This window comes from Equus caballus, chromosome 7 (assembly GCF_041296265.1).
Source record: "Equus caballus isolate H_3958 breed thoroughbred chromosome 7, TB-T2T, whole genome shotgun sequence".
Taxonomy (NCBI): domain Eukaryota; kingdom Metazoa; phylum Chordata; class Mammalia; order Perissodactyla; family Equidae; genus Equus; species Equus caballus.
In genome coordinates this window covers 2556542-2582400 of record NC_091690.1, presented here as the reverse complement: position 1 = coordinate 2582400, position 25859 = coordinate 2556542, and the positions used below count along the sequence as shown (strand labels likewise).

The 25859-nt window shown below is 59.4% G+C and overlaps 2 protein-coding genes across 3 annotated transcripts; one reads left to right on the top strand and one right to left on the bottom strand.

Annotated features, from left to right (window-relative positions):
- The first annotated feature begins 5577 nt into the window (after positions 1 to 5577).
- MFSD12 (major facilitator superfamily domain containing 12) lies at positions 5578 to 13974 on the top strand. 2 transcript variants are annotated; one of them, XM_023646425.2, is made up of 10 exons: positions 5578 to 6008; positions 9146 to 9356; positions 10473 to 10611; positions 10691 to 10873; positions 11116 to 11208; positions 11291 to 11383; positions 11868 to 12038; positions 12120 to 12214; positions 13249 to 13379; positions 13476 to 13974. In XM_023646425.2, the coding sequence occupies exons 1-10, from the start codon at positions 5711 to 5713 to the stop codon at positions 13496 to 13498; spliced, it is 1437 nt and encodes a 478-aa protein (XP_023502193.2). In that variant the 5' UTR covers positions 5578 to 5710; the 3' UTR covers positions 13499 to 13974. The 2 variants fall into 2 exon arrangements, with proteins under 2 accessions (XP_023502193.2, XP_070128580.1); XM_070272479.1 differs by having other exon boundaries at positions 5617 to 6008; positions 9146 to 9360; positions 10477 to 10611.
- A 132-nt stretch (positions 13975 to 14106) lies between these two features.
- Positions 14107 to 23931, bottom strand: TEKTIP1 (tektin bundle interacting protein 1). The gene is made up of 4 exons (XM_023646426.2): positions 23522 to 23931; positions 14630 to 14868; positions 14417 to 14542; positions 14107 to 14305 (listed from the first exon to the last, which is right to left on the bottom strand). Exons 1-4 carry the CDS (start codon positions 23602 to 23604, stop codon positions 14127 to 14129), a joined length of 627 nt encoding a protein of 208 aa, XP_023502194.2. The 5' UTR covers positions 23605 to 23931; the 3' UTR covers positions 14107 to 14126.
- Between the last annotated feature and the right edge of the window lie 1928 nt (positions 23932 to 25859).

Below are 25859 nucleotides of genomic sequence, written 5' to 3'. Positions count from 1 at the left end.
GCACCTTGGACGCGAATGGTCACGGCAGCAGGATTCCCAATAGCCCCAAAGGGGAAACAACCCAAATATCCATCAATTGGTTCAGACAGAAGCAAAATGTGACCCATTCATCCAGTAGAATATTTTCAACCATCAAAAGGAATAAACTGCTGATTCATGCTACGACAGAGATGAGCCTTGACAACATGACCGTCAAAGAAGCAGTCACCAAAGGGCACACAGCGTGTGATCCCCTTGATGCGAAATGTCTGGAACAGGCGCATCCACACACCCAGAGTGGGTTTTTGGTTGCCGGGGGCTGCGGAATTAGTGGCAAGGGAGAATGGGGTTTCTTTTTCAGTGATCAAAATGTTCTAAAATTAGACTTCGGTGATGGTTGCATAATTCCGTAAATACACTAAAGCCACAGAACCGTACCCTTTAAATGGGTGCATTATATGGTGTGTGAATTAAGTCTCAATGAGCCTGTTTTCCAAGAGGCAGCCCAGGGTCGAGGAGGATGAGCGGCCCTGGAATCTTGACAGACCCGCATTCCTGACCTGCTCTGGTCAGCAGATCGGCTGTGCGATCTCCTCCCTCGCGACCCCTCTGCTCGGTTAACAATTCAGGTGAGACGTCCAAGCCGGAAGACGGGAGGAAGCCCCGCCCTCCGAGCCCCGCCTCCTGGGCGTGATTGACACAGCTGGCGTTGCCATAGAAACCGTCCTTTTCCCCCTCGCGAGGTACCGCGCAAAGATGGCACATCAAAAAGAAAGGAAAGGTTTTGAGGTTGCTTTTGAAAGCAGCTTGGCCCTCCTTGGCAGCAAGAGAAGGGCCTTGCTGCGTGGCTATTCTCTACAAAAAATTAAAGCGTCTTCAGTCCAATTCATGCCAGCCACCCCTTCCTCCACCCCAGCAAGAGACAAGTAGCATTTATCCTCTTTGACTTCTTGTCCTTCATGCATTTATCTAAAAGCACATCCATTTTGCTTTCCAATTATACATCGGTTTGTCTGAGCAACGTGAAACGCTCTTAATTCCGAGCTTTCAGTAAAACCAGTAACCAGAGCTGTCTAAAGTCGCATAATTTTGTGTTGCTCTCTTCGCATTCCTTTCTGTGCTTCCTTTGGAAATCTATACGGTGTGAAACCAGGAAGAATATCCCAATTTGTGGTCCTAGAAATGCGAGCTCCCCGAAGGATCTTAAACATCTTTGTTTCTGAAATGAACTTTGTGAGGCAAATAACGTGCAAATGGATTTCATTTGTACAAAAGGAAAGTGTGCCGTCAGGCCACCGCACCTCCGCGGCGCTCCTCATTATTGGCTTGCTACGTCTCTTACTAAAACTTTTCCGACAAACTGGGAAAATGTCAACAGAAATTTTAGCATCTCATAGTTCTGGGGGCCAGAAGCCCAAGATCGGGGACTCGATCAGGGCTGGTTCCTTCTGGGGCCGGGAGGGAGAGTCTGTGCCACGCTCTTCTAGATTCTGGGAGTCCTGGCCGTCCCTGGCGGTCCTTGGCTTGTGGACGCATGACCCGGCTCTCGGCCTCTGTCTCCACGTGACGTTTTCTCTGTGCTTATGAGTCTGTGCCCACAGTTCCCTTTTTTTTTTTTGGAAGATTAGCCCTGAGCTAACATCTGCCACCAATCCTCCTCTTTTTGCTGAGGAAGATTGGCCCTGAGCTCACATCCGTGCCCATCCTCCTCTACTGTCTACGTGGGACACCTACCGCAGCATGGCGTGCCAAGCGGTGCCGTGTCCACACCCAGGATCCGAACTGTCGAACCCCAGGACGCCAAAGCGGAACGAGCGAACTTAACCACTGCGCCACTGGGCCGGCCCTCACAGTTCCTTTTTATTAGGACATCAGTCATGGGACCAGGGCCCGCCCATTCTAGTGTTACTCATTCAACTGACGACATCTGCAATGACCCTATTTCCAAATAAGGCCCCATTCTGAGGTCTGGGGGTTAGGGCTCCACCTGTTCATTTGGGGGCGCAGCGCAAAGTGCAACACGCTCCTACGCACGTGCACATCCCTGTGTGTGTCCTTGTATTCCTGTAAGTGTGAGGTCACGTCTCGATTTTTCTGATCACAGTGGCCTTGTCCTCCTTCACGCCATAACCTTTCTCCGAGTGTGTCTACATCAGGTGCACGGCAGTGCCTCATTCGCCCCAGGCAGGGTGACATTCCACCTCGTCACCGCGCCACCGCCTGGTTAAAAAATCCTGGCTGACGCTGACGCACCTTCTGGTCCTGCCCGAAGTTGCTCCATCACAAACGTCCCCAACCTGCTGTCCGGGGCCCCTGGATCGCTTTTCCAGGCCAGGCAGAGGGACACGGAATTGCTGGCCTGGGGCGTCTCCCATTTAAATGTTTCCTGCCTATTTGCCAATAGTGGGTGGCTCAACCTTTCTCCCCCCTCCCCGCCCCCAGGAAGAATCAGGGTCTCCCAGGACATCTCAACCTCCTCAGGCTTTTTTACAGGGTGAATTGAATACAGGGATCACTTTAACAGGTCGTGACGGGAAACACTTCCCCAACAAAGGGGAGTGGGGACGGGGGTCTCAGACCCCCAAGGATGCTGGACCCTCAGAAGCACAGGGAAGCAGCGCTGAGCCCCCGCTGTGTGACTTGAGCAACTTAGGAAAACTCTCTGTGCCTCAGTTTGCCGCTCTGAGAAATGGGATGATAGCCGTGTCTACCTTCATGAGGTTGTGGGCAGGGCTCAGTGAGTTTAATGCACGCGGCTGCTCAGAGCCGGGCCTGGCCAGCCAGGGCCGCAGAAAGCGTTAGCTCGTCTTGTCCACGAAGGAGAAATCCCCTGATACGGAGAATTTTCTGGTGGATGGCTTCCCCCCCCCCCCCGGGGCCGATTCGGCCCCCCAGGGGGGGACTGGGCAAGGTCTAGAGACATTTTGGGTTGTCACGACTCGGGGGTGCTCCTGTCACCTGCTGGGCGGACGCTGCGGTGCCCAGGTCCGCCCCCCACCGCAAAGCAGGATGAGCTGCCACATGGCCATAGCGCCCAGCTTGAGAAACCCTGCGTGGGGCCTGGAAGTCCTTACCGGCCTCCCAGGAACCTCCTCCGTGGTGGTGTTCTCACCCCCATTTTACAGAAAGGGAAACTGAGGCTCAGTGGCTGGCATGCGACTGCCTGGGTTTGAGCTTGGCCGTGGCCTTCCCTGCCCACAGCCACCCTGGCATCTAAGGAGGCGTAGGCTGAGCCTCAGAACCCCCCTCCTTTCCCCTCCCCTCCCCTCTCTCCTCCCTTCCTCCCACCTCTCCCTCCCCCCAGACCCTGGGCCTGTGTGGCAGAGGATGAAAGCCAGCGTCCCCCCTGCCCCCCGCCCCGGGATATCCGATGTCTGGCCGAGGGAGGGGGGACGCCAGGCCGGCGTCGGCGTCGGGGCCGCTGGGAACGCTCTGGGGACATCAAAAGCTGTCCCCATCTCTGCTGACCCGAGCCTGTCTGTGCATCTGTCCTCCCCCTCTGGCATTCATCTCCCTTTCCCGTCATCCCTCCCTCCAGGCAGGCCTTCTCTGAGCTCCCAGGTCCATCGGACACCCCTCTCTGATGTGCCCTCTTCTGGTTCCGGCTCTGGGACAGACCGCCCCACCCCCACCCCCAGGATTCTTTATCTGACCTTCCCAGCCTCTCTCAGAACCCTCCCATGGCTCCCTGTGACCCGAGGGTGAAGTCCTGACTCCCTGTCATTCCATCTCCCTCCCGGGAGGATTCCTCCAGCCCTGGCACTGACCCTGGAAGGCTGTCCCGGCTCAGACTAGGGGGCTCCAGCCTCGCCCAGCGTGAGGCCAGATCCACTGAATGAATGAATGAATGAATGACACGGGGGGCGGGGGGGGCAGCTCCCCCTGCTGGGCCCCAGGGTCAGGCAGCCTCCCTCCTGCCTCCCCACAGACTCAGGCCCAGGAAATACTAGCTGGCTCCAAGAGGATGAGAACCCAGAGACTTCCACCAACCTCCCCTCCTCCCCGGGTCCGATCTGCCCCAAAGGGCTGCTGGGAGGGTTCCGTGGGTCCCGGACCATCGGGGAGGCGGGTAAGAGCAAGCCCTGAGCCCCTTTTCCCGCCCAGCTGGGCCCGCCCCTCTGAGCCTCAGTTTCCTCATCTGTAGAATGGGCAGGAAGCGGTGTCAGCACTCCTGGGGCCGGGGTGGGACAAAAGGGGACGAGGACCCTACTTCAGAAGCCTAGGTTCCAGGTATTTCAAGCGTCTTTGAGTTCCCTGGGAGCAACCTGACCGGGACGTGCCCTGCGGGGAGGAAAGAATTGACTTTCTTATCTCGCTTATCAGTCCATCTCTCCAGTGCGGTCTACCCCTATCTCCCCCCGCCCCCCTAGATTGCCTCTGAGTCCCCGTGACCAGGCCACACCCAGACTTCAGGCTCCTGTTCATGAAAGAGCGGGTGTGGCAGGGGGGCGGTGTGTCACCGCGTGGGGGTCTGCGCTGGGGGTCCCTTGGGCAGCCTGAGCCTCCTGCTTGTCACTGGCTCCCTGTCGTTTGCCGGATTTGCGTCTGCATTTCTGATTCTCTGCCTATATGGCCACCCTTCGACCAGGGGAGAGCTGATGTCAGGGCGGGATGGGGGCAGCCCAGGGAACTGGGGGGGACCGAGAGTCGTGACTGAAGGGGAGGAGGCGGTGCAGAGAAGGCTTTCTGGCTGAGAATATTAAAAGCTGACATTTACGCCACTTTTAACATCCGTCATACCCATTCCAGAGCAGGGAGACTGAGGCCCCCCCCCCCCCCCGAGTTAAGGGAACAGCTGGCAGGGGGTGGGGGGCTGGCTCCGGCCCCCACGATTGATTGCGGCTCCGGAGAGCGGGTTCTGAGCCGCTACCCCAGGAGGCCTGGAGGCGGGTGGGGGAACGGTGCCAACGCTTGGGGGAACTTGAAACCGCTTTGTGTGACCCAGTCGTGGGAGGGCCGTTGGCGGGGATGGGGAGCACCGGCCGGAGTCGCACGCGCATGACTCACCGAGCGCCCCTGGGCGCCCGTCCCCTCGCCCGGCCTGTTCCTGGAGGGTTAAATGGGAGAGACACTCGCTCCGCCTCCCCGCCCGGCCGGGACGAGAAAATCCACGTGGGCGCTTGGCACAGTCAGCGCTCATTAAATGCCAGCTGGTGTTATTATTATGATGGTCCCCATTATTATCGTTAATAACTAATTAATTAGAACTAATGCGTCCGATTGGGTCTCTCCGGTCCAGGATGTCATTGGACCCCAAGGGCAGCTCCGACTCAGACCTCCCCACCCCCCCCACGCCCCCAGCCCACTACCTCCTCCCCGGCCCACATGAGGCCTCGGAAAGCTGCAGGCAGGCTGGGGTGGCGCGGGCAGGGAGGCGGGGTGAGGGCGCCCCTGGTGACGCCCCCCACCTCGGTGGGGAGTCCCGCAAACCTCATTTCGCGTAGTCGGGCTCTAGGACCGCGCGACCCCGTCGGTGCCGGGTGTGGAGGCCTGGCTAACCCCGAGGCCACGCCCATCCACCTGGTGATTGGCTCTGGGGCCCCGGCGCGCGGCCCCGATTGGCGCAGGCGGCCGCCGCTCCGGGGATTCCCCGCCCCGCCCGGGCCGGAGTCTGGGGTTCGCGGGTCCGGCGGGCGCAGGCTCGCTCGGCCGGGCGGGCGCGGGGATCGCGGAGATCGCGGGGCGGGCGGGCGCGGGGATCGCGGGCCCCGGCCGGGGGCGCGGCCGCGCCATGGTGCCCGGGTCCCCGGCGGCCGGAGCGGGGCCGGCGCCGCGGGCGCTGTCGCTGGCGGCGCGGCTGAGCTACGCGGTGGGCCACTTCCTCAACGACCTGTGCGCGTCCATGTGGTTCACGTACCTGCTGCTCTACCTGCACTCGGTGCGCGCCTACAGCTCGCGCGGCGCCGGCCTCCTGCTGCTGCTCGGCCAGGTGGCCGACGGGCTCTGCACGCCGCTCGTGGGCTACGAGGCCGACCGCGCCGCCGGCCGCTGCGCGCGCTGCGGGCCCCGCAAGGCCTGGCACCTGGTCGGTGAGTCCGCCGCCGGGGCTCGCGCCTGCCCGCCCGCGGGGACCGGCCCGTCTGTCCGTGCGCCCTCTGTCCATCCGCCCGAGGCCTGGGCCTCCCCCCTCTGTCCCCTGGCCTGGGCCTCCCCCCTCTGTCTGTCTGTCCTGTGGCCTGAACCTCCCCGCTCTGTCTGTCTGCCTCATGGCTGCCCTCTGACCTGCAGAGCCCCCTCCACCTGTTTATCTTTCCCTCCAGTGCCCCTTCCCTTTGTCCGTCTGTCTGACCCCGGGGCACCCTGAACCCTCTCTGGGTTGGGCCTGACTGTCCAGCGCCTCCTCTCTCCGTCTGTCCGGTCTGTCTGTCAGGGTGACCACCCAGGATGACTCTGTCTGTCTGAGTGACGGTCAGGCTGCCCAGAGCCACCCCCCGTGTCCGTCCGTCTGTGTGTCCGTCTCCTGCCTCACCTCGGGTGACCTGGTGACCGGGGGCACAGCCCTGGGAGTCGAGCGTCGCGGCCGTGCTGGCTGGCGGCCCTGGGGGCTGCGGGTAGCGGAGGAGGCATGGGGCTGGGCGCCCTGCCCAGTGCATGCTGGTGACACTGCCTGCTGGACCCGGGGCCTGGTGACAAGCCAGCCACTGTCCCTGCAGCTCGGCCGGGCAGAGGCGCCCGCATCCTGGTATCCGGCCGCCTGGCGTTGGGGGGGCACAGCCAGGAATCCCGCCCACCCCCGGAATTCCGGGCGGCGGCTTTCCAGAAGCCAGGGGACAGTGACGCTCGGCCCGGTCACGTTTGCAGGTGCAGCAGTCACCTGTGCAGCCACAGCTGGGGCGGGGTGTCAGGTGTCCCGGGCGCTGAGCGTCCCGTGAAACCCTAGCAGTTGGGAGGGGACAGGGAGAGGCGGGCGGCTGGCGGTGGCCACCACGTCAGGGACGGCCGTTGAGGTGTCCTCTCCGGGCTCATGGTGGGGTCGCAGGTGGAGCCGAGCCCAAGTCTCGGAGGTGACCTCGTCCACAATAGTGAGATAAGCTGCTCGATGAGCGACAGGATGGCTTCCGGGCCAGAGAGAGGGGGACCCCCGAGGAGGAGCCAGCTGGGGACAGGGTCCCGGTGGAGGACACCGCGTGTGCAAAGGCCCTGAGGTGGGAGCCCCAGGCATGACAGTCGGCCTGTTTTGTGGGTGGGAGGCCTGAGCTTCCGCGGGGGTCCCTCCTGACCCCGGAGCCAGGACCTGGGTCCCCAGCAGAACCACCCATGTCAATCCAGAAGAGGAGGCTTTGTGCTCATGCAGACGGGCCGGGCTGGGTGCCCCTGCCCCACACCAAGCCCCACCTGTGCCCCTCCCCCACCTCAGGCCAACCCTCGGGCCGAGGATCGGTAGGGAAAGGAAGCTGGCCACCCCTCGTGCTGCCCGATAAGGTGGCTTGAGTAAAGGTCACCTCCGCAACAGTGCCCACTTCTCTATTCTTGCCCCGAGTCTGTGGGTGGTGGGGGGGGACTCTCCCTTATACTGCCCTCGGGGCTCCCCCTCTAGCCCAGGGAGGACCCTCAGCGCCAGACGTGGACGTTCCAGTGGGGTCTGGGCTGGGGCAGGTGGGGGACTGGGCCTCGTAAGCAGCAGAGCTCTGGAGGTGGAGACATTACCTTTGGGGTTTTGAAGGATGAATAGGAGTGTGTCTGTAAACTGACACCCCAGGCCGTTGAAACAGCTTGTGCAAAGCTGTAAAGTAACTCAGCTTTGAGGGGGGCAGGGGTTCAGAGCGGTGGGAACTCTCCCTTTCACACTTGAACTCTTAATTCTCACGCTGACCTTGCGAGCCTCGTATTTTTATTGTCCGTTTCTGGAAACTGAGGCCCAGCGGGCGGAGTCACTCACCGTCGTCCCCAGCGGGCAGCCGAGCCTGGCAATGGTTAACCCATCCGGCCGGGGCAGCACATTCTTTGGAGCTGAGTCCACGGTCAGGCCAGGCCCTGGGGGCCGCTCGGCCTCAGTTCCAGAGAAACAAACGGCAACGAAGGAGGTTTTGCTTTCAGTTCCCGGTTCCAGGCCCCAGGGCGGGCCGGGCCTGGGATGAGGTCACCCCCTGGCTGGGGACGGAGGCAGGCCAGCTGCCACCGGAGAGGAGGGAGGGGGCAGAGGGGAAGGGAGGTGGAGGAGAGAGGAAGGGGAGGCAGGATGCTCGGTGCCCCCTCTGCGGCCCGGTCCCCCTGGAAGCCGTCCGGCTCACACCTGACTCATGGTGACTCATTGCTGTGCCCGTCCCCGTGCCAGGGGCTAGGGACACAGAGGTGACCAGAGGGACTGTTCCCCACCCCACGGAGCCCACGGTCCGGTGGGGGAGGCAGGCAGGAAACAGGCAGATGGACAGACGCAGAATTCCCAGGTGTGCCGAGCGGGGTGAAGGACAGAAAGCAGCGTCCAGATGTGTGCCGGGCGGGGAGGGGACTGCTGGTGACCGGGCTGGTCAGGGAGGGCTGCCTTGAGGAGGTGGCATTTGAGTTGAGTCCCGAGAGATGAAAAGGAGCTGGCCCTAATGGGATGTGAGGGGAAGAATGTTCCAGGCAGAGAGCACAGCTGGTGCAAAGGCCCTGGGGCAGGCCCGGGCCTGGTGTGTTGGAGGAAGAGTGAGGAGGCCTGTGTGGCTGGAGCAGAGGGAGGAGGGGGAGAGAGGGAGGAGGGAGGGCAGGGAGGGGCCTGGGGGGGCCGCAGGGAGGACGGACGTGGGCTTATTCTGAGCTACTGGAGTGTTCTCCAGGGAGAGGCCCCCTCTTGAGGTGACGGGGACACAAGGCTCGGAGCACAGGGTCCAGCCGAGACCCCCAGCGTCACCTGGGCCTCCTGACTCCTGGTGGCCCCACAGGACCCTCAACAGGAGCTGGGAGGGAAGGCCCCTCCGCTCTCCGCCTGCTGCATGACCTCAGGCTCTCTGTGCCTCAGTTTCCCCACCTGCCACCCCCTCCCCTCTCCGCCTGCTTCGTGACCTCAGGCGCTCTGTGCCTCAGTTTCCCCACCTGCCACCCCCTCCCCTCTCCGCCTGCTTCGTGACCTCAGGCGCTCTGTGCCTCGGTCTCCCCATCCGACACAAGGGGCATGGAGCGCGGGCTGGCTGGCGGGTGGAGGCCCGGCCCGGCCCGGCTCAGCGTCCCGTCGCCCCGCCCGCAGGCACCGTGTGCGTGCTGCTGTCCTTCCCGTTCATTTTCAGCCCGTGCCTGGGCTGCGGGGCCGCCACGCCCGAGTGGGCCGCCCTCCTCTACTACGGGCCCTTCATCGTCGTCTTCCAGTTCGGCTGGGCCGCCACGCAGATCGCGCACCTCAGCCTCATCCCCGAGCTCGTCACCAGCGACCACGAGAAGGTGGAGCTCACGGCCCTCAGGTACCTCCCGGGCGCGGGCGGGTGTCGGGCAGCTGTGGCCGCGGGACAAACGGCCGCAGAGTTAGCAGCTGGATCCTTGTGCAGCGTCCGCGGGTCGGGGGTCCGGCTCGGCTTCGCTGGGTCTTCTGCCTCTGGGTCTGTCTCGAGGCTACGGTCCAGGCTTCAGCCCTGACTGGGGTGTCACCTGAGGCCTGGGGTCCCTCCCCCGTGCTCACACAGTTGGTGGCAGACGTGGCACTCAGGGTGGCTAGCTGCTCTGAGGCCAGCAGGACCCTCTCTGATCTCAGGGAAGGGCCAAGTCCTCGGTCTGAGGATCACCTGATTAGGTCAGGCCCACCCAGGGTAACCTCCCTTCGTTGCATCGCTCAGTCTCTTTACCTAGACATGGGAGTGACAGCCCGTCACCTTCACAGGCCCCGTCCCCAAGGGGAGACGGGGTGTGGGGCTCCCCAGGGCCGTCTTAGAATCCCGCCGGCTACATGTGGGTGCAGTTGGCACCCGGCTTATCTGTCAACCTGCTTGCGCTGCTGAAGGGGATTCCGGATATGACGACAATGGGAGCATTTATGGAGCGCCTGCTGTGTGCAGGGCACAGTTCTAGACCCGACATGCGGATCACCTGCTTTAACCCTTGCATACCTGAGAGGCTGTCACCGCCCGAGGCCAGGGTTTGGGCAGAGCGGTGCCCCCGGGACGTGCGCGTGGGAGGGGCACAGGGACAGCACGTGCGCAGGGGCGGGTGGCCGGAGCTGCTCCTGGTGGGCGCCCTGTCAGTGCCGGTTCCTCCTGCTGCCGCAGCGGTGGCTTCCTCGAGGCCCCCGTCCCCACTGCCGCGGCCTGAGTTCCCCATTCCGGCCGCGGGTGGGCTGGAGGCCCCTGCACGGGGTTGCCCAACGCCGCCCCGGGGGCCTCTGCCTGCGAGCGCGTCACCGCCAGTCTTGCGCCATCGCACCTGGACCTCCGGGGTAGGCTGTCCCCACTTCCAGGAAGGAAGCAGGCCTGGTGGGATCCAGAGGCCCCCCCGCCCCGTTCTGCCCGGATTCGGATTCGGATTCGGGTGGCGGCCGTGGAGGGGGTGCCGGGGGTCCAGGCCGCGCTGACCCCCGCCCGCCGCAGGTACGCCTTCACCGTGGTGGCCAACATCACCGTCTTCGGCGCCGCCTGGCTGCTGCTGCGCCTGCAGGGCTCTGCGCGCGAGGGGCCCCCCGACGAGGCCGGCGACCACCTGGGGGTCCAGGACGTGCCGGTGTTCCGGGTGAGCTGGGGCCGCGGCGGGCCGCCCCGAGCCCTGCGCTCGAGCTGCGGCCGCTGACCGCCCCCCGCCCGGTCCGCAGACCCTGTCGCTGTGCGTCGTGGGCGTGGGCGCCGTCTTCTCGCTGCTGTTCCACCTGGGCACCCGGGAGAGGCGCCGGCCACCCGCGCAGGAGCCGGACGAGCGCAGCCCGCTGCTGGCCCCGGCCACCGCGCGGCCGCTGCTGCTCTGGAAGCACTGGCTCCGCGAGCCCTCCTTCTACCAGGTACGCTGGGCGGGGGGCGCACGGACACCCCCTCCGCGGGCTGGGCAGGGAGGGCCGGAATGGGCACACGCGCCCCTTCTGCAGTCCGCACCCGGGGCAGACATGACTAATCGATCAGCGTGCTCTTCCCACGGCGCCGGCCCGGGCCGTGGCTACTAATGGATCAGGCGCAGCGCAGGGGCGCCCCCTGCTGGCGGGAGAGCCCCCTGACCCCCAGCATCCCTCTGTCCGTCTGCGCACAGGTGGGCCTGCTGTACATGAGCACGAGGCTCATCGTGAACCTGTCCCAGACGTACATCGCCATGTACCTCACCTACTCCCTCAACCTGCCCAAGGTGAGCGGCCGGGGCGCCCGGGGCGGGGGTCGGGGGTGTCGCCCGCGAGGACCCCGCTGAGCCCGCGCCCGTCCGCCCGCAGAAGTTCATCGCCACCATCCCCCTGGTGATGTACGTCAGCGGCTTCTGCTCGTCCTTCCTCATGAAGCCGGTGAACAAGTGCATCGGGAGGAACGTGAGTGGTGGCCGCCGCGCCCTCGCAGCTCAGGCCCCCGGAACCCCGGGATCCAGACCGCGGCGTGGGCGCCCCGTGGAAGCCCCGGGCCTGGGAACCGGGTTCCTGGATCTCGGGGCTGCAGAGCGCTAGAACGTTCGGCACTGACCACAGGGCTGGGCAGGGGGTGGCCCCGAGACGGAGGTACAGAAGCCTTTGTTTTGTTTGAGTAGCTCTGCGTTTCCATGTGGGCAGCCACTGCCTCCGGTGGCAGCCGCGTGCGACGGCCCGGGCCTAGGATGTCGGCTCCTCGGAGCTCCCGGCACCTCGGGCTCCCACAGTCCCAGGATCCTCTGAGCTCAAAGCTGGGGCTCCTTAGGGACGGTCTAGCTCGACCCCCTCATTCCTGGGAGGAGGGCAGTGGATTGAAGACCAGAGAGGGCAAGCGCCAGGCTCCTGGCGCCCAGCGAGGTGGGCCTGACTGGGGGGCCCGCCTCCTCTGCAGATGACCTACTTCGTGGGCCTCCTGGTGATCCTGGCCTTCGCAGCCTGGGTGGCGCTGGTCGATGAGCTGGGCATGGCCGTGTACGTGGCCGCCGTGCTGCTGGGCGGGGGCTGTGCCACCATCCTCGTCACCTCACTGGCCATGACGGCCGACCTCATCGGCCCGCACACGGTAGGGCTGGGGGCAGGGCCGGGTGGGGGTCGGGGACCGGGGTCCGGCCGTGGGTGCTGACCCCCTGCGCGTGTCCCCCAGCACAGCGGAGCTTTCGTGTACGGCGCCATGAGCTTCTCAGATAAGGTGGCCAATGGGCTGGCGGTCATGGTCATCCAGAGCCTGCACCCTTGCTCGTGAGTGTCACCCATTTGTTCGTTCATTTAGTAAGAGTGTCCTGAGTGTGTGCTGTGTGCCAGGCACTGCCAGGTCTGGGGGTTTGGCGGTTTGGGTTTGGGTCTAGGCGGTTCACAGGCTGGGGAGACCAAGTTGTTCCTGTCCTCAGGCACTTCGTTTATTCATTCAACAAACACTGTCTCATGTGCCAGGGGCTGAGGGCACAGCATACAGGTGTATGGGGGAACGTGAGTGGGCAGGGCTGGGGGAACCTGGAATCTGCGTACCTCCGGCCCTCAGAACGTGGGGTTCCAGACCCCCGAGTTCACACCTTGTAGAAGCCGGGGACCCGGAACCAAAGCCGGCCTGGCGTCTGTGCTCGGCGAGCTGGGGCAGCACCCGCCTCTCCACTCATCGCACTAACCGATGTGTGACGCAGACCAGTGGTGAGGGGTGGGGAGGACACCACTCACGGCCTGGCGGGGCGGCAGGTCAGGGAGGGCCTCCCGGGGTCGGGGGACGTTGGTCCTGGACGTCGGGGAGGTAGTTCTGGCAGACGGGGAGGGACAGCCCTGGGGCAGGACGGGGCCTGGGGTGTGGGAGGAGGAGCCAGGGGGATCCTGTGGCTGGAGCAGAGGGAGGAAGGGGACAGAGGGAGGAGGGAGGGCGGGGAGGGGACGGGGCAGGTCGCGCGGGGCCTGGGGGGCCCAAGGAGGGGAGCCTGGAGGGCTGCGGGCGGAGGCGGCGGGACGGACTCGGGCTCCGGGCGCCCTCTGGTGGCGGCCGCGGGGAGGACAGACGGGGACCAGGAGGAGGGGCCGGCGCTGGTCCGGGAGGCGACGCTGGGGGCCCAGGCGGAGGCGGAGCGGGGAGAAGTGGGCGGGCCTGGGGTGGCCTGTGAGGCGGAGCCGCACCGGCTGAAGGTGGGAGGGAGGGGAGGAGGGGGTCGAGGGGGCCCCTGGTGCCGGGAAAGGCGGGGCTGTGCCCGGCTGAGCGGGAGGAAGGGCATGGGGGTCCCTCGGCGTCCGCTCACGGCCGCGTCCCCCTCCCCCAGCCTGGAGCTGTGCTGCAGGGCCTGCGTGGGCTTCTACCACTGGGTGATGGTGGCCGTGACGGGCGGCGTGGGCGTGGCCGCCACCCTCTCCCTGTGCAGCCTCCTCGTCTGGCCGATCCGCCTGCGGAGCTGTGAGTTGTAGCCCCTCCCCCCCAAAAAGCCCAAACAGCCACGCCTGGTGGGACAGGGACAGACGCCCTCACTGACCCCACCGCCTTCTCTTGCAGGGGACCCTGGAGCCCAACCCTGACCCCGCCACGACCCCCCGTGTGGAGGAAGCACGACTGCACATTCCACGTCCAGCCGAGGCCGAGAAGCGCCCTGCCTGGCTGCGGGCCGGCGGGCGAGGGCGGGACACGCAGGACCCTGGCGGCTTATCCCGCTGGGACAGGGCCCCTGAGCTAGGCCCTGAGGTCCCCAGGGCCGTGGGGTCCTCGCAGGTCTGGGGGTGCCCCGGTACAGCTCTGGATGGTCTGGGGCCCTCTCTCTGTTGTGTGGGGGCAGGACGTGAGGGGCCCAGGGCTGTGCCGGGCTCAGCCCCGGTTCCTGGCTCACCCTCGGCCCCGCTGGGGTCTCCCGGCCGCTGCCAGGCCTCTTGGGGACAGTGTGTCACGGAGGCAGCCAGGAGTCCCCACTGGGGCTGCCCAGGCCCGGGGTGCCGGCAGGTGAGCCCAGCTCCTGGCTGCGCCAACAGTGAATAAAGAGCCGCCGGTGGGCGCGCGAGGACTCGCTGGCTGTTTGCTGGGACCAGGAGGGGAGGGGACGGCTGGGGCCCTGCGTCCGCCCGGGCTCAGTCACTAGCGCCCCCCAGCTGCCCGCCCATCCCCATCCCGTCCCCATGTGGACACACACACGGCGGCCTGGGCAGCAGGTCTGTATCAGTAAGGGGCCGTGGGGACAGCTGGGGCCCGCTGGCCGGTGGAGGGACAGTAAGGCTCCAGGTTCCACTGCCAGTACATCTGGCTGGTGTGGCGCGGGCGCTGGGCCGCGGACAGGAACGGCACATAATCGGACGCCCGCCACAGCGGCTCCACCCCGTGCGGGTGTCTGTTGACCACTGCAGGGCCAGGACCTGTCACCTCCTGGCCCCACCTCCGTCCCCGGGCAGGTTCCCCCCTCTGGGGGCCACCCGTCCCCGTCCCCATCCCCTGGCTCGGCCACTCCTCACCGTACTCCTTGCCGGGGGTGGCTCTGTCCTTCCACAGCATGCTGCCCCAGCGCGGGCGGGGTGCCCCGGACTGCGCGGGGACCACCGGGTCGTACCAGGCGGTCTCGCGGAGGCGCAGGGTGTAGGCTGCAGGGGGGGTGGGGAGGGGGGAGGTCATCTCCGCTCTCCGTTGTCCCACCTTCCCTGGGGCTGGCCGGGGGCCCGGGCGCTCACCTGACGGCAGGCTCCGCTCCCGATGGCTGCAGCATCCGTGCCAGCGGGCGTAGGCCTCGCAGTAGGGGCTGTCCGGGGACCTGGGGAGCGTGTACCAGGCCTCACGGGGGTCCGAGTTGGTCAGGCCGGTGTACCACAGCTGGCCGGCCGCGTCGTGCCCCATGGGCGTGTACTTCCAGCGTGTGGCCTGCTTGATGGCCGGCGCCCAGCGGGGCCCCTCCAGGGACAAGTAGTCATCGCTGGGGGCGGGAGGTGGGGGAGGCTGAGCCCACAGCCGCCCTGTCCTCTCCGGGCCTCTGCTTGCCCGTCTCCAGGAGGGGCGTTGCCACGCTGAGGGTGCAGAAGCCTGGCCATGGCACGGGGGCCTGCCTCGGTCCCCACCCGGCCCTATCTGTCCTTCGGCGCTGGTCACCCCCACCCGGGCTGGCAGAGGTGGGCCAGCTGACCCCTTGTGGCCCCCTCCTCTGCCGCTTCGTCCTTGGCTCCCCAGGACCCTCCCAAACCTTTCAGCTTTTCTTGCCTCTTCCCCAGGGGACTCCAGGGAGGGACGAAGGCTCTGGCCTCTCCTGGGATCCTGACCTTGTTCAGCCTCTCAGCCCTGCAGGCCCCTTCCTCCAGGCAGCCCCCTGGCCTGGAGGTGCGTCAGGAGCAAGGGATCTAGGCTGCAGCTGAGTGGGTGCCCGTTGGTTTGGCCTGAGAGCCATGGACTGGGGACACAGGAAAAGCACGTGGGGGTGCCCACGCTCCTGGGCAGCCCTTGGGGAACCCTGTGCCATTGTCCTGCACCCAGTCGTCAGGGGCCAGCTGGGAGTGAGGCCGAGCTCTTGTTGAAAGGAGAAACTATGTAGTTACATGTGTCTGTTCCAGGGGCCTCTGGCGCCAGAGACTGCCCTGGGCTGAAGGCACCAGGAGGGCTTCCCTGAGGCAGAGGGGGCGGCATGTGCAAAGGTCCTGGGGCAGCAGGGGGCCGTTTAAGGAACAGAGGCTGCGGTGCAGACAAGGGAGTGGAGATACACTCATCATGGCAACAATCAAACCTCAGTGAGGTATCATTGATACTAAAAATGAAGAAAAGTGACAAGACCCAAAGCTGCAGAAGCTGCAGGGAAATCTGCTTGACTGGAAACCTCGAATGGCAGTTCCTTCCTGGACACAAAGACGGGCCTGTGCTTTGACCTGGCGAGCTTGCTCCTGGGAAATCCCCCCAGAGGATGAGGGGTCAGCCCCAGGATGGCCCAGCAGGGCTCCGACAGAAGGCTTCCATCTCTGCCTCGCACGGGGCGCCGGCTCAGGGTCCTCGCTCCAGCAGATGATCGGTCATGGAGAACCGGAACCCACAGGTCTCATGAAAGGTGGGGCCTTCAGTTCAGTTGAACGACACAGCAGAGGGTGGGAGAGCAGACAGGCGAACCAGAACAGAGGGTCGGCCCACTGAGGACCAGGCAGGGGAGTCACCCAGTCGGAGCAGCAAAGAGAAGAGTGAAAAATGGTGAAGATAGCACGAGGGGCTTATGGGACGACATCAAGCAGACCAACACTCGCATTACAGGGGTCCCAGAAGGAGAACAGAGAGAAGAAGGGGCAGGAGTCCTGAGGACATAGAGACTGAAAGCTCCCCTAACCTGGGCAGGGAGACAGACATCCAGACCCAGGAAGCCCAGAGGGTCCAAATAAGATGAATCCAAAGAGACTCATGCTAAGACAGATTGGCATCAAAATGCCAAGAGTTAAGGACAAGGAGAGAATCTTAGAAACAGCAAGAGGAGGCCAACTTGTTCCGTACAAGGGAACCCCCGTGAGACCATGGCAGGGTTCTCACTTCGCAGGCCAGAACGGAGTGGCATGTGCTGAAAGGAAAAACTTTCAACCGAGAAAACTACCCAGCTAGGTTATCATTCCGAATTGAAGGGGAGAGGAAGAGATTTCCAGACAAGCAAAAGCTAAAAGAAGTCATCACTACTAAACTGGCCTTACAAGAAATGTTAAAGGGACTTTTTTCTTTTTTTTTTTTGAGGAAGATTAGCCCTGAGCTAACTGCCGCCAATCCTTCTCTTTTTGGTGAGGAAGACTGGCCCTGAGCTAACATCCGTGCCCATCTTCCTCTATTTTCTATGTGGGACGCCTACCACAGCATGGCGTGCCAAGCGGTGCCATGTCCGCACCTGGAATCCAAACTGGCGAACCCTGGGCCGCCGAAGCGGAACGTGCGCACTTAACCGCTGCGCCACCGGGCCAGCCCCTAAAGGGACTTCTTTAAGCTGAAAAGAAAGGGCACTAATTAGTAACAGGGAAACATGTGAAAGTATAAATCTGACCAGTAGAGATAAATATGTAGTAAAAATAGTGGCTTAATCACTTATAAATGTAATATGAAAGTTAAAAGCAAAAGTAGGAAAAACAACTAAGTCCAATGATTAGTTAAGGGAGACACAAGACAAAAGATGTAAAATGTGACATTGAGGATATAAAACGTGGTGGGGAGTAAAGATGTAGAGCTTTACACCGGGATCAGGTATCCGTGAGCCTCGTCACCACAAAGCAAACACACACAGTAGATACACACGAGATAACGAGAAGGGAACCTAAGCGTAACACTACAGAAAGTCATGCAACACGAGGGAAGGAAGCGAGAGAGGAAGAGAGAACTGCAAAACAGCCAGAAAACAATTCACAAAATGACAATAAGTACAGCCTATCAATAATCGCTCTAAATGTAAATGGACTAAGTTCTCTGATCAAAAGACAGAGTGGCTGATTGGATAACAAAACATCTATATGCTGCCTACAGGATACTGACTTCAGATGTGAGGACGCACAGACTGAAGGTGAAGGAATGAAACAAGATGTTTCATGAAAATGGAAACCAAAAACCTGGGGTAGCTATTTTCATATCACAGAAAATAGACTTTAAAACAAACACTGTAGAAAGAGACAAAGAGATTCATCATTACATATGATAAAAGGGTCAATCTAAGAAGAAGATATAACATCTCTAAGTATTTATGTACCCAACAGAGGGGCTCATAAATACATCAAATAAATATTAAGAGACCTAAAGGGGGAAAGTGACAGCAAGACAATACTAGTTGGGGAGTTTAATACCCCCAGTTATGTCCATGGATAGAGCATTCACACAGAAAAGCAGTAAGGACACACTGTTGGCCGACCTGGTGGCATACTGGTTAAGTTCATGCACTCTGCTTAGGTGGCCTTGGGTTTGCAGGTTTGGATCCCGGGCGTGGACCTACACACTGCTCATTGAGCCACGCTGTGGCAGCATCCCACATACAAAATACAGGGAGATTGGCACAGATGTGAGCTTGGGGCAAATCTTCCTCAAGCAAAAAGAGGAAGATTGGAAATGGATGTTAGCTCAGGGCTGATCTTCCTCACCATAAAAACAAAAACAAACAAACAAAAAAACTTTTGGAAAAAAATGACACACTGGCCTTGAACAACACATTAGAATAAATGGACTTAAGAGATGTATACAAAACATTCCATCTAATAGCAGCAGACCACACATTCTTCTCAAGTGCACATGGAACATTCTCCAGGAGAGACCCTATGTTAGGCCATAAAACAAGTCTCAGTACATTTAAGAAGACTTAAGTCATATCAAACATCTTTTCTGACCACATGGTTTGAAAATAGAAATTACACTAAGCAAACTGGAAAATTGATACATGTGTGGAGATTAAACAACGTGCTAATGAACAACCAATGGGTCAAAGAAGAAATCTAAAGAGAAATAAAATAACCTTGAGACCAAAAAAATGGAAATACGACATACCCAAATCTGAGATGCAGCAAAAGCAGTTCTAAGAGGCAAGTTCATAGTGATAAATGCCTATGTCAAGAAACAAGAAAAATCTCAGATGAACAATCTAACTTTACACCTAAAGGAACGAGACAAAGAAGAACAAATGAGGCCCAAAGGCAGAAGAAAGAAGAAAATAATAAAGATCAGAGTGCAAATAAATTAAACAGACTAAAAAGATAATAGGAAAGATCAATGAAACTAAGAGCTGGTTCTTTAAAAAGATGAACAAAAGTGACAAACCTGTAAAAAAATGGGAGAGGACTCAAATAAATAAAATCAGAAATGACAGAGAAGTTACAAGTGAAACCAAGGAAATAAACGGTTGTAAGAGACACTACAAATGAGTGAATGTCAACAAATTGGGTAACTTAGAAGAAATGGATGAATTCCTCGAAACATACAACCTACCAAGACTAAATCACAAAGAAACAGAAAATGTGACCAGAGCAATTACTAGTAAGAAGGTTGAATCAGTAATCAAGAATCTCCCAGCAAACAAAAGTCCAGGACCGGATGCTTTCACTGTGACTTCTACCAAAGAAAGAAGATTTAATACCTATCCTTCTCAAACTCTTCCAAAAACAGGAGAGACCATACACTTCCAAACTCATTGTATGAGGCCAGCATTACCCTGATACCAGAATGAGGCAAGGAGGCCACAAGAAAAGAAAACTAGACGCCAATATCCCTGATGAATGTAGATGCAAAAGTCCTCATCAAAATATTAGCAGACCGAATTCAACGATGCATTACAGGATCCCACATCGTGACCCAGAGGGATTCATTCCAGGGATGCAGGGGTGGTTCAACACCTGCAAGTCAGTCACGGTGACAGACCGCCTTGGAAGAATGAAGAATGAAAACCACATGATCATCTCGATAGATGCAGAAAAAGCACTTGATAAAATTCAACATTCTTTCATGATAACTCTCAACAAAGTGGGTACAGAGGGAACAATACCCCAACATAATAAAGGCCACATATGATAGGCTCACAGCCAACATCAAAGTCAACGGTGAAAAGCTGGAATCTTCTCCTCTAGGACCAGGAACAAGACAAGGATGCCCACTCTCACCACATCCAACCTAGTATTGGAAGTCGTAGACAGAGCAATTAGGCAGGAAAAAGAAATAAAAGGCAGTCAAACTGGAGAAGAAGAAGAAAGCCTGTCACTCTTTGCAGATGACATCATCATATACAGAAAACCCTAAAGACCTCATCAAAAAACTGTTAGGACCAACAAATTCAGTAAAGTTGCAGGGTAGAGAGTCAATATGCAAAGAAATCGACTGCATTTCTATACACCAATAAGGAACCAGCGGAAAGAGAACGAAAGCAACCCCATTTACAGTTGCATCAAATAAGAATAAATACCTAACAATAAATTTAACCAAGGAGATGAAAGACCTGTATATTGAAAACTAGAAGACACTGATGAAAGAAACTGAAGACACAAATAAAGGGAAAGATAGTCCTTGCTCAAGGACTGGAACAATCGTTGTTAAAATGTCCATATTACCCAAAGCAATCTACAGATTCAATGCAATCCCCATCAAAATTCCAATGGCATTTTTCAAAGAACTAGAATAATCCTAAAACCCGTATGGAACCGGAAGAAACTCCAAATAGCCAAAGAAATCTTGAGAAAGGAGAACAAAGCTGGAGGCATCGTGCTCCCTGATTTTAAATTGTATTACAAAGCTACAGCCATCACAACAGTATGGTGTTGGCATAAAAACAGACACATAGATCAACACAACAGAAGAGAGAGCCCAGAAATAAACCCACGCACATATGGTCAGTTAATTTACAACACAGGAGGCAAGAGCACACAATGGGGAAAGGACAGGGTCTTCAATAAATGGTGTTGGGAAAACTGGACAGCCACATGCAAGAGAATGAAACTGGACGCTATCTTACACCAAACACAAAAATTAAGTCAGAGGAGATCAAAGACTTTAATGTAAGACCTGAAACCATAAAACTCACGGAAAAAAACATAAGCAGTAAGCCCCTTGACGTTGGTCTTGGTGATTTTTTTAATCGGACACCAAAAATGGAAACAATGAAAGCAAATAAGTGGGACTACATCAAACTAAAGAGCTTCTGCAAAGCAAAGGAAACCATCAACAAAATGAAAAGAGAACCTACTGAATGGGAGAAAAGATTTGCAAATCATCTCTCTGATAAGGGACTAATATCCATAATATATAAAGAACTCATACAATTCAATAAAAAAAAATTTGATTAAAAAATGGGCAGAGGATCCGAGTAGGTTTTTCCAAAGACGACACAGAGAGATGCTCGACATCACTAGTCATCAGGGAAGTGCCAATGAAAACCACATGAGATGCCACCGCACACCTCTTAGGATGGCCATCAGCAAAGAGTCGACAGATAACAAGTGGACGTGGAGAAAAGGGAAGCCTGGTGCGTGGCTGGTGGGATGTAAATTGGTGCGGCCACTATGGGAAACGGCATGGAGGTTCCTCAAAAACTAGAATTCTCATACGATCCTGCAATCCCACTTCTGGGTGTTTCCTAGAAGAAAAGAAAAACACTAACGCGAAAAGATCTATGCACGCCCGCGTTCATCACAGCCTTATTTACAATCGTCATGGAAACGACCTAAGTTTCCAACAATGGATGAGTGGATGAAGAAGATGAGGCGTGTGTACATATATATGCAACGGAATATTATTCAGCCAGCAAAAAGGATGAGATCGTGCCGTTTGTGACAAGATGGCTGGAGCTTGAGGGCATTACGCGCAGTGGAATAGAGAAAGACAAACACTGTATGATCTCTTACACGTGGAATCTAGACAACGACAAGCTCATGGATAAGAGAACAGACTGTGGTTGCCAGAGGTGGGGGCGGGGGTGGGAGAGCCCGGTGAAGAGGGTCAGAGGCTAAAAAGAGAAAACGATACGGTGCATTACTGAGGATCGATGACGACAGAAGACGCGATCGGTTTCTTCTTGATGAACGAACAGAAAAGCAGGATGGAAGTTACCACAGTATCAATTCCAGTTCAAGTGACTTTCCTTTTGAACCGTAACATGACAAGAAAACTTACTTTGAAATAGAAACCCTAGTTTAAGGAATATCCATGCTCACATTTTCCACTTGAGCAAACAACTTACATTTACCTGTTTTCTGCAAAAAAAGTTGATTCTAATAGGACCTTTTTAGTCAAGCAGAGCAGCTATAAAGGGTTAAGCATGAAAATAACCCTTGTTAATACTGATAGGAACCTTTCATAATATAAGCCTCACACCAATGAAATACACAGAAGGTGACTTTCTAAGTATTTCTGGCATCATCTTAAGTTTAAAAAAAGAAAAAAAAAAAAGACAGAGAAAAAGCCAGGATTGGCCTGGCCGGTTCCAGATCGTCCGTCTGGGGAACCCCACATCGCCGGGTTTGCCCCGCCAGGGGGATTTCAAGGGACGCCCCACCCTTTAGAAGTGAACGTTTCTGAACTGCAAAAGGCACCTGGTTTGTGAGATGCGCTTAAAACGCTCTAAAATAAGACGCGTGTGAGTCTCTATGTTGCCAATGATCCCTCATGAAAAAACAAACATTATAGCTGGGAAAAATTTTTTTCTCGTGACAAATGAATGCCTTTTGGTCTCGGATCAAGAGATTTCCTTGCATTGAAATAAAAATTAGTGTTAAAAAAAGTGTCCCCTCTTGCCCCAGCCGCCAGCCCCCGGCATGTGGGCTGCCACCCTCATTTCTTCTGCCCGCTTCCAGGAGGAGGCAGCGTGCGTGGATCTGCCTTGCTCACCGTTTCACTTTTTTTTTTCTTTTTTGAGGAAGGTTAGCCCTGAGCTAACTACTGCCAATCCCCCTCTTTTTGCTGAGGAAGACTGGCCCTGAGCTAACTGCTGCCAATCCCCCTCTTTTTGCTGAGGAAGACTGGCCCTGAGCTAACTACTGCCAATCCCCCTCTTTTTGCTGAGGAAGACTGGCCCTGAGCTAACTGCTGCCAATCCCCCTCTTTTTGCTGAGGAAGACTGGCCCTGAGCTAACTGCTGCCAATCCCCCTCTTTTTGCTGAGGAAGACTGGCCCTGAGCTAACTGCTGCCAATCCCCCTCTTTTTGCTGAGGAAGACTGGCCCTGAGCTCAATCCGTGCGCATCTTCCGCTCCATTTCACACCTTTCCTTGATGCCTTTCTTTGGACACAGAGCAGAAGCTGCTCGCTCCTGTTTTGAGAGCCGCGTACTCATCCGTTAGTCACTGTAAGCAGTCCTTATTAACAATGCTTTCCAGGGCTGGAAGTCCCCCCAGATTCACGTGCCCTCCCGTGGAAGCAGGGGCGAGTGCAGGACTCTGTGGAGGTGAGGTCATGCTGGGGAGGGCGGGCTGGCTGCACGGCCTGGGCCCTTGTAAGGAGAGGGCATCTGGACACAGACGGGCAAGGTGCGCCATGACGGAGGCAGAGACGGGAGTGAGGCCCCCACAGGCCCAGGGCCACCAAGGCGTGCCAGTGAGTCACCGGAAGCTGGGAGAGACACGGGACAGAGCCCCCTGACATGAGGCCCGGGGGGAACCCCCTGGATCCCTGACTCCGGCCGCCAGAGCTGGGGGAGGACGGATGTGTGGGGCTCACGCAGACACTGGTTCACTCCGTGCTGGGCACAGTGACCACTCCCGTGGGCACAGCCTGGTGCGCTCTGCACGCCAGCTGGGAGCTGGGTACCGGGGTCGGGGGCGGGGAGGGGATGTGGAGCCGCCCGGCTAGGATGCTGGAGTGGTGCAGACGGGCCGTCTATGGGGCCGGGGAGCTGGGCATGGGGGGGGGATGCGGGAGCAGCGGGGTTAGGATGCGGAAGGGCGGCACCGCCCCTCTGCTCCTGCGTCGCTGTGCACCCCTAGCCATGTTGCACAGGGTCCTCAGGGCCTGGTGCCCCCACACCTTGGAGCACTGGGAAGCCCCCCACCCCAGCCCCCCGGCCCAAAGCCGTGGGCTCCCCCTGGGCCGCTGGAGAGAAGCCAGACCCAGGCCGAGCGGCCTGAGACCCAGCGAGCTCGCTCCGTGCGGGGCGGGGCGGGCGCCCACCTGTACAGAGGAGCCGGGGAGTCCACTTCGAGGGTCCCCCGCGGGACGTAGGGCAGGGCAGGGTCCCGCTGCAGGCTCTGCATGTCTGCCTCCGGGTCCCAGGAGCTCTGGCCTAGAAGGCCTGGGGACCACTGTTGACAGCAACAAAGGCCGCCCACCCTGGGTGTCCTGGCAACGGCGCTGGCCAGCCCGGCCCCATCCAGGCCCCTCCCCCGGCTGAGGGCAGAGGCTGCAGGCAGGAGGTGGGGACACCCCTGGGGGGGTCTAGCCGTGAGCCCCGCCTCCTGGTACCTCGAGCTGGGCCCCTCCCAACACTCCCACGGTGGGTCTGCCAGCTGAACGAAGCTTCCCGATTCCCCTCCCGCATCCTCAGCTCCACCCTCCCAGGGCTCAGGCTGGGACCCGAGTCCCCAGCTCCTCTCTTCTCACCCCACCACCATCCAGTCCTTCGTGTTTCCAGAATAAACCAGAGTGAAACCCTGCACACCCACGTTCACAGCAGCCAAAGCTCAATGCCCATTAACCGCAGAACGGATCCACAGTGTGTCCATCCACACGCTGGAGCACAACGCAGCCGTGACGAGGAGCGAGGCCCTGACACAGCCGCACGTGGACGGACCTGAACACACGACGCTCAGGGAGAGAAGCAGACACAGAAGGACACACGGCGTGTGACCCCATTGACAGGAAACGTCCAGAACAGGCAGATCCACAGACAGAGAGCGGGCTTGTGGGGGCCAGGGGCTGGGGAGTGACTGATGGGGACGGGGGTTTCTTTTGGGGGAGATGGAATGTTCTGGAATTAGTGGTGATGGCAGCACAACATAATAAATATACTAAAACCCACTGAATTGTACAGTTTAAGACAGTAAATTGTATGTTATGCGTGTTTTATCAAAATAAAAAAAATGGAACAAAACCCCAGAATCTCCACTGTTCACCACCCCCACCTGGTCCCCGCCAGGGTCACATCATCACCCTCCTAGACAAAGCCTCCCCCCTCGTCTCTCTGTGCCCCTGCCCCCGGTTGTCGGGTCTCCACACAGCAGTCTCCTCCCTTCCCAGGTCAGCACACACCCAGGGCTCCCCACCACTCAAGGGAGAAGCCCAAGTCCCGCCCAGGCCCACTAAGGCCCACACGACCTGCTCCATCTCTTCCTCCCTCTGTCCCCCTCACTCCCTCTGCTCCAGCCACATGGGCCTCCTCACTGTTTCTCCCACACGCCAGGCCGGGGCCTGCCCCAGGGCCTTTGCATGGGCTGTGCCCACTGCCTGGAACACCCTCTGCTCAGGTGTCTCCTGCTCTCCTTCAGGCCGAGGGTTCAATGTCGGGTGTGTAGTGGCCTCTACTCAAAGCCGCCTCTTCCCAAGGCTTCCTACTGTGACAGCCACGTGGGCTGCCTAAGGCTCTACTGTGCCACTCACATGCCACAACAGAAGGTCTTGGGGTCTGGTCTCATCACCATTGCCCAGGACGGGGGTCTGCACCTGGAGGGAAGGGCCTGGGGTGCGCCACCCGGTGTGGGCAGCAGCTCGCTGCAGGGGCCTTACCCCGTTCTCAACACCCCAGGGCCCCCAGCCTGCCGGCCGCATCCCGTGTTGCCACCCCATCAGCCTCCCCTCTGGCTTGGCTTTCCAGGCCCCGGACCTCCCGCTCCCCCTCGGTCACTTCCGCCACCCCTCTCCTCTGCACCTTAGCACCCTGGCCATGCTCCCCGCCCCTGAGCTCGCCCCCCGGAGGCTCCTGTGCCCCCCGCGGGGATGCGCGCCTTCTGCCACTCCACCCTCGCCTCCCTGCCACCACGCCTCGACCTTCCCCTCTGCCAGCACCAGCTCCCTCTCCCTTCATCGCAAAAGCGACTTCGGGCATCAACAGAGACCAGCCTCGCCCCAGCCCAGCCAGCCCTCCTGCGTGCAGGGCCCCCGCAGGCCTCGGTCCCCGTCGGGCAGCCGGAGGCAGCAGCAGCGCCTGGCCCCCGAGAGCTGCTGTGCGCCCCCTCCGCCAGCCCTCACTGCGAGCGCAGGCCACCTGGGCCCCATGCTCCTTGCCCAGACAGCCACTGGGGTCTCCTCCTCCCCACAGCAGGGGTACCCGGCTGGGCCCCAAGGACTGGCAGGAACCCACACCCTCAGCCTCAGGGACCACAGATTCAGGGACCCCGGTGCCCCCCGCAGACCGCCCACGAGTGGTCTCTGCAGCCAGCTCGCCCAGGGCCAGCTGCTCGCTGCCCGTCCGTGACATTCAGGCTGGTCTGGGGCCCCGGGTGTGTGCAGACTCCAGCTGTGGGCCCCCACCCCAGCTGGGCACCAAACAGACAGATGGACAGCCAGCCCTAGG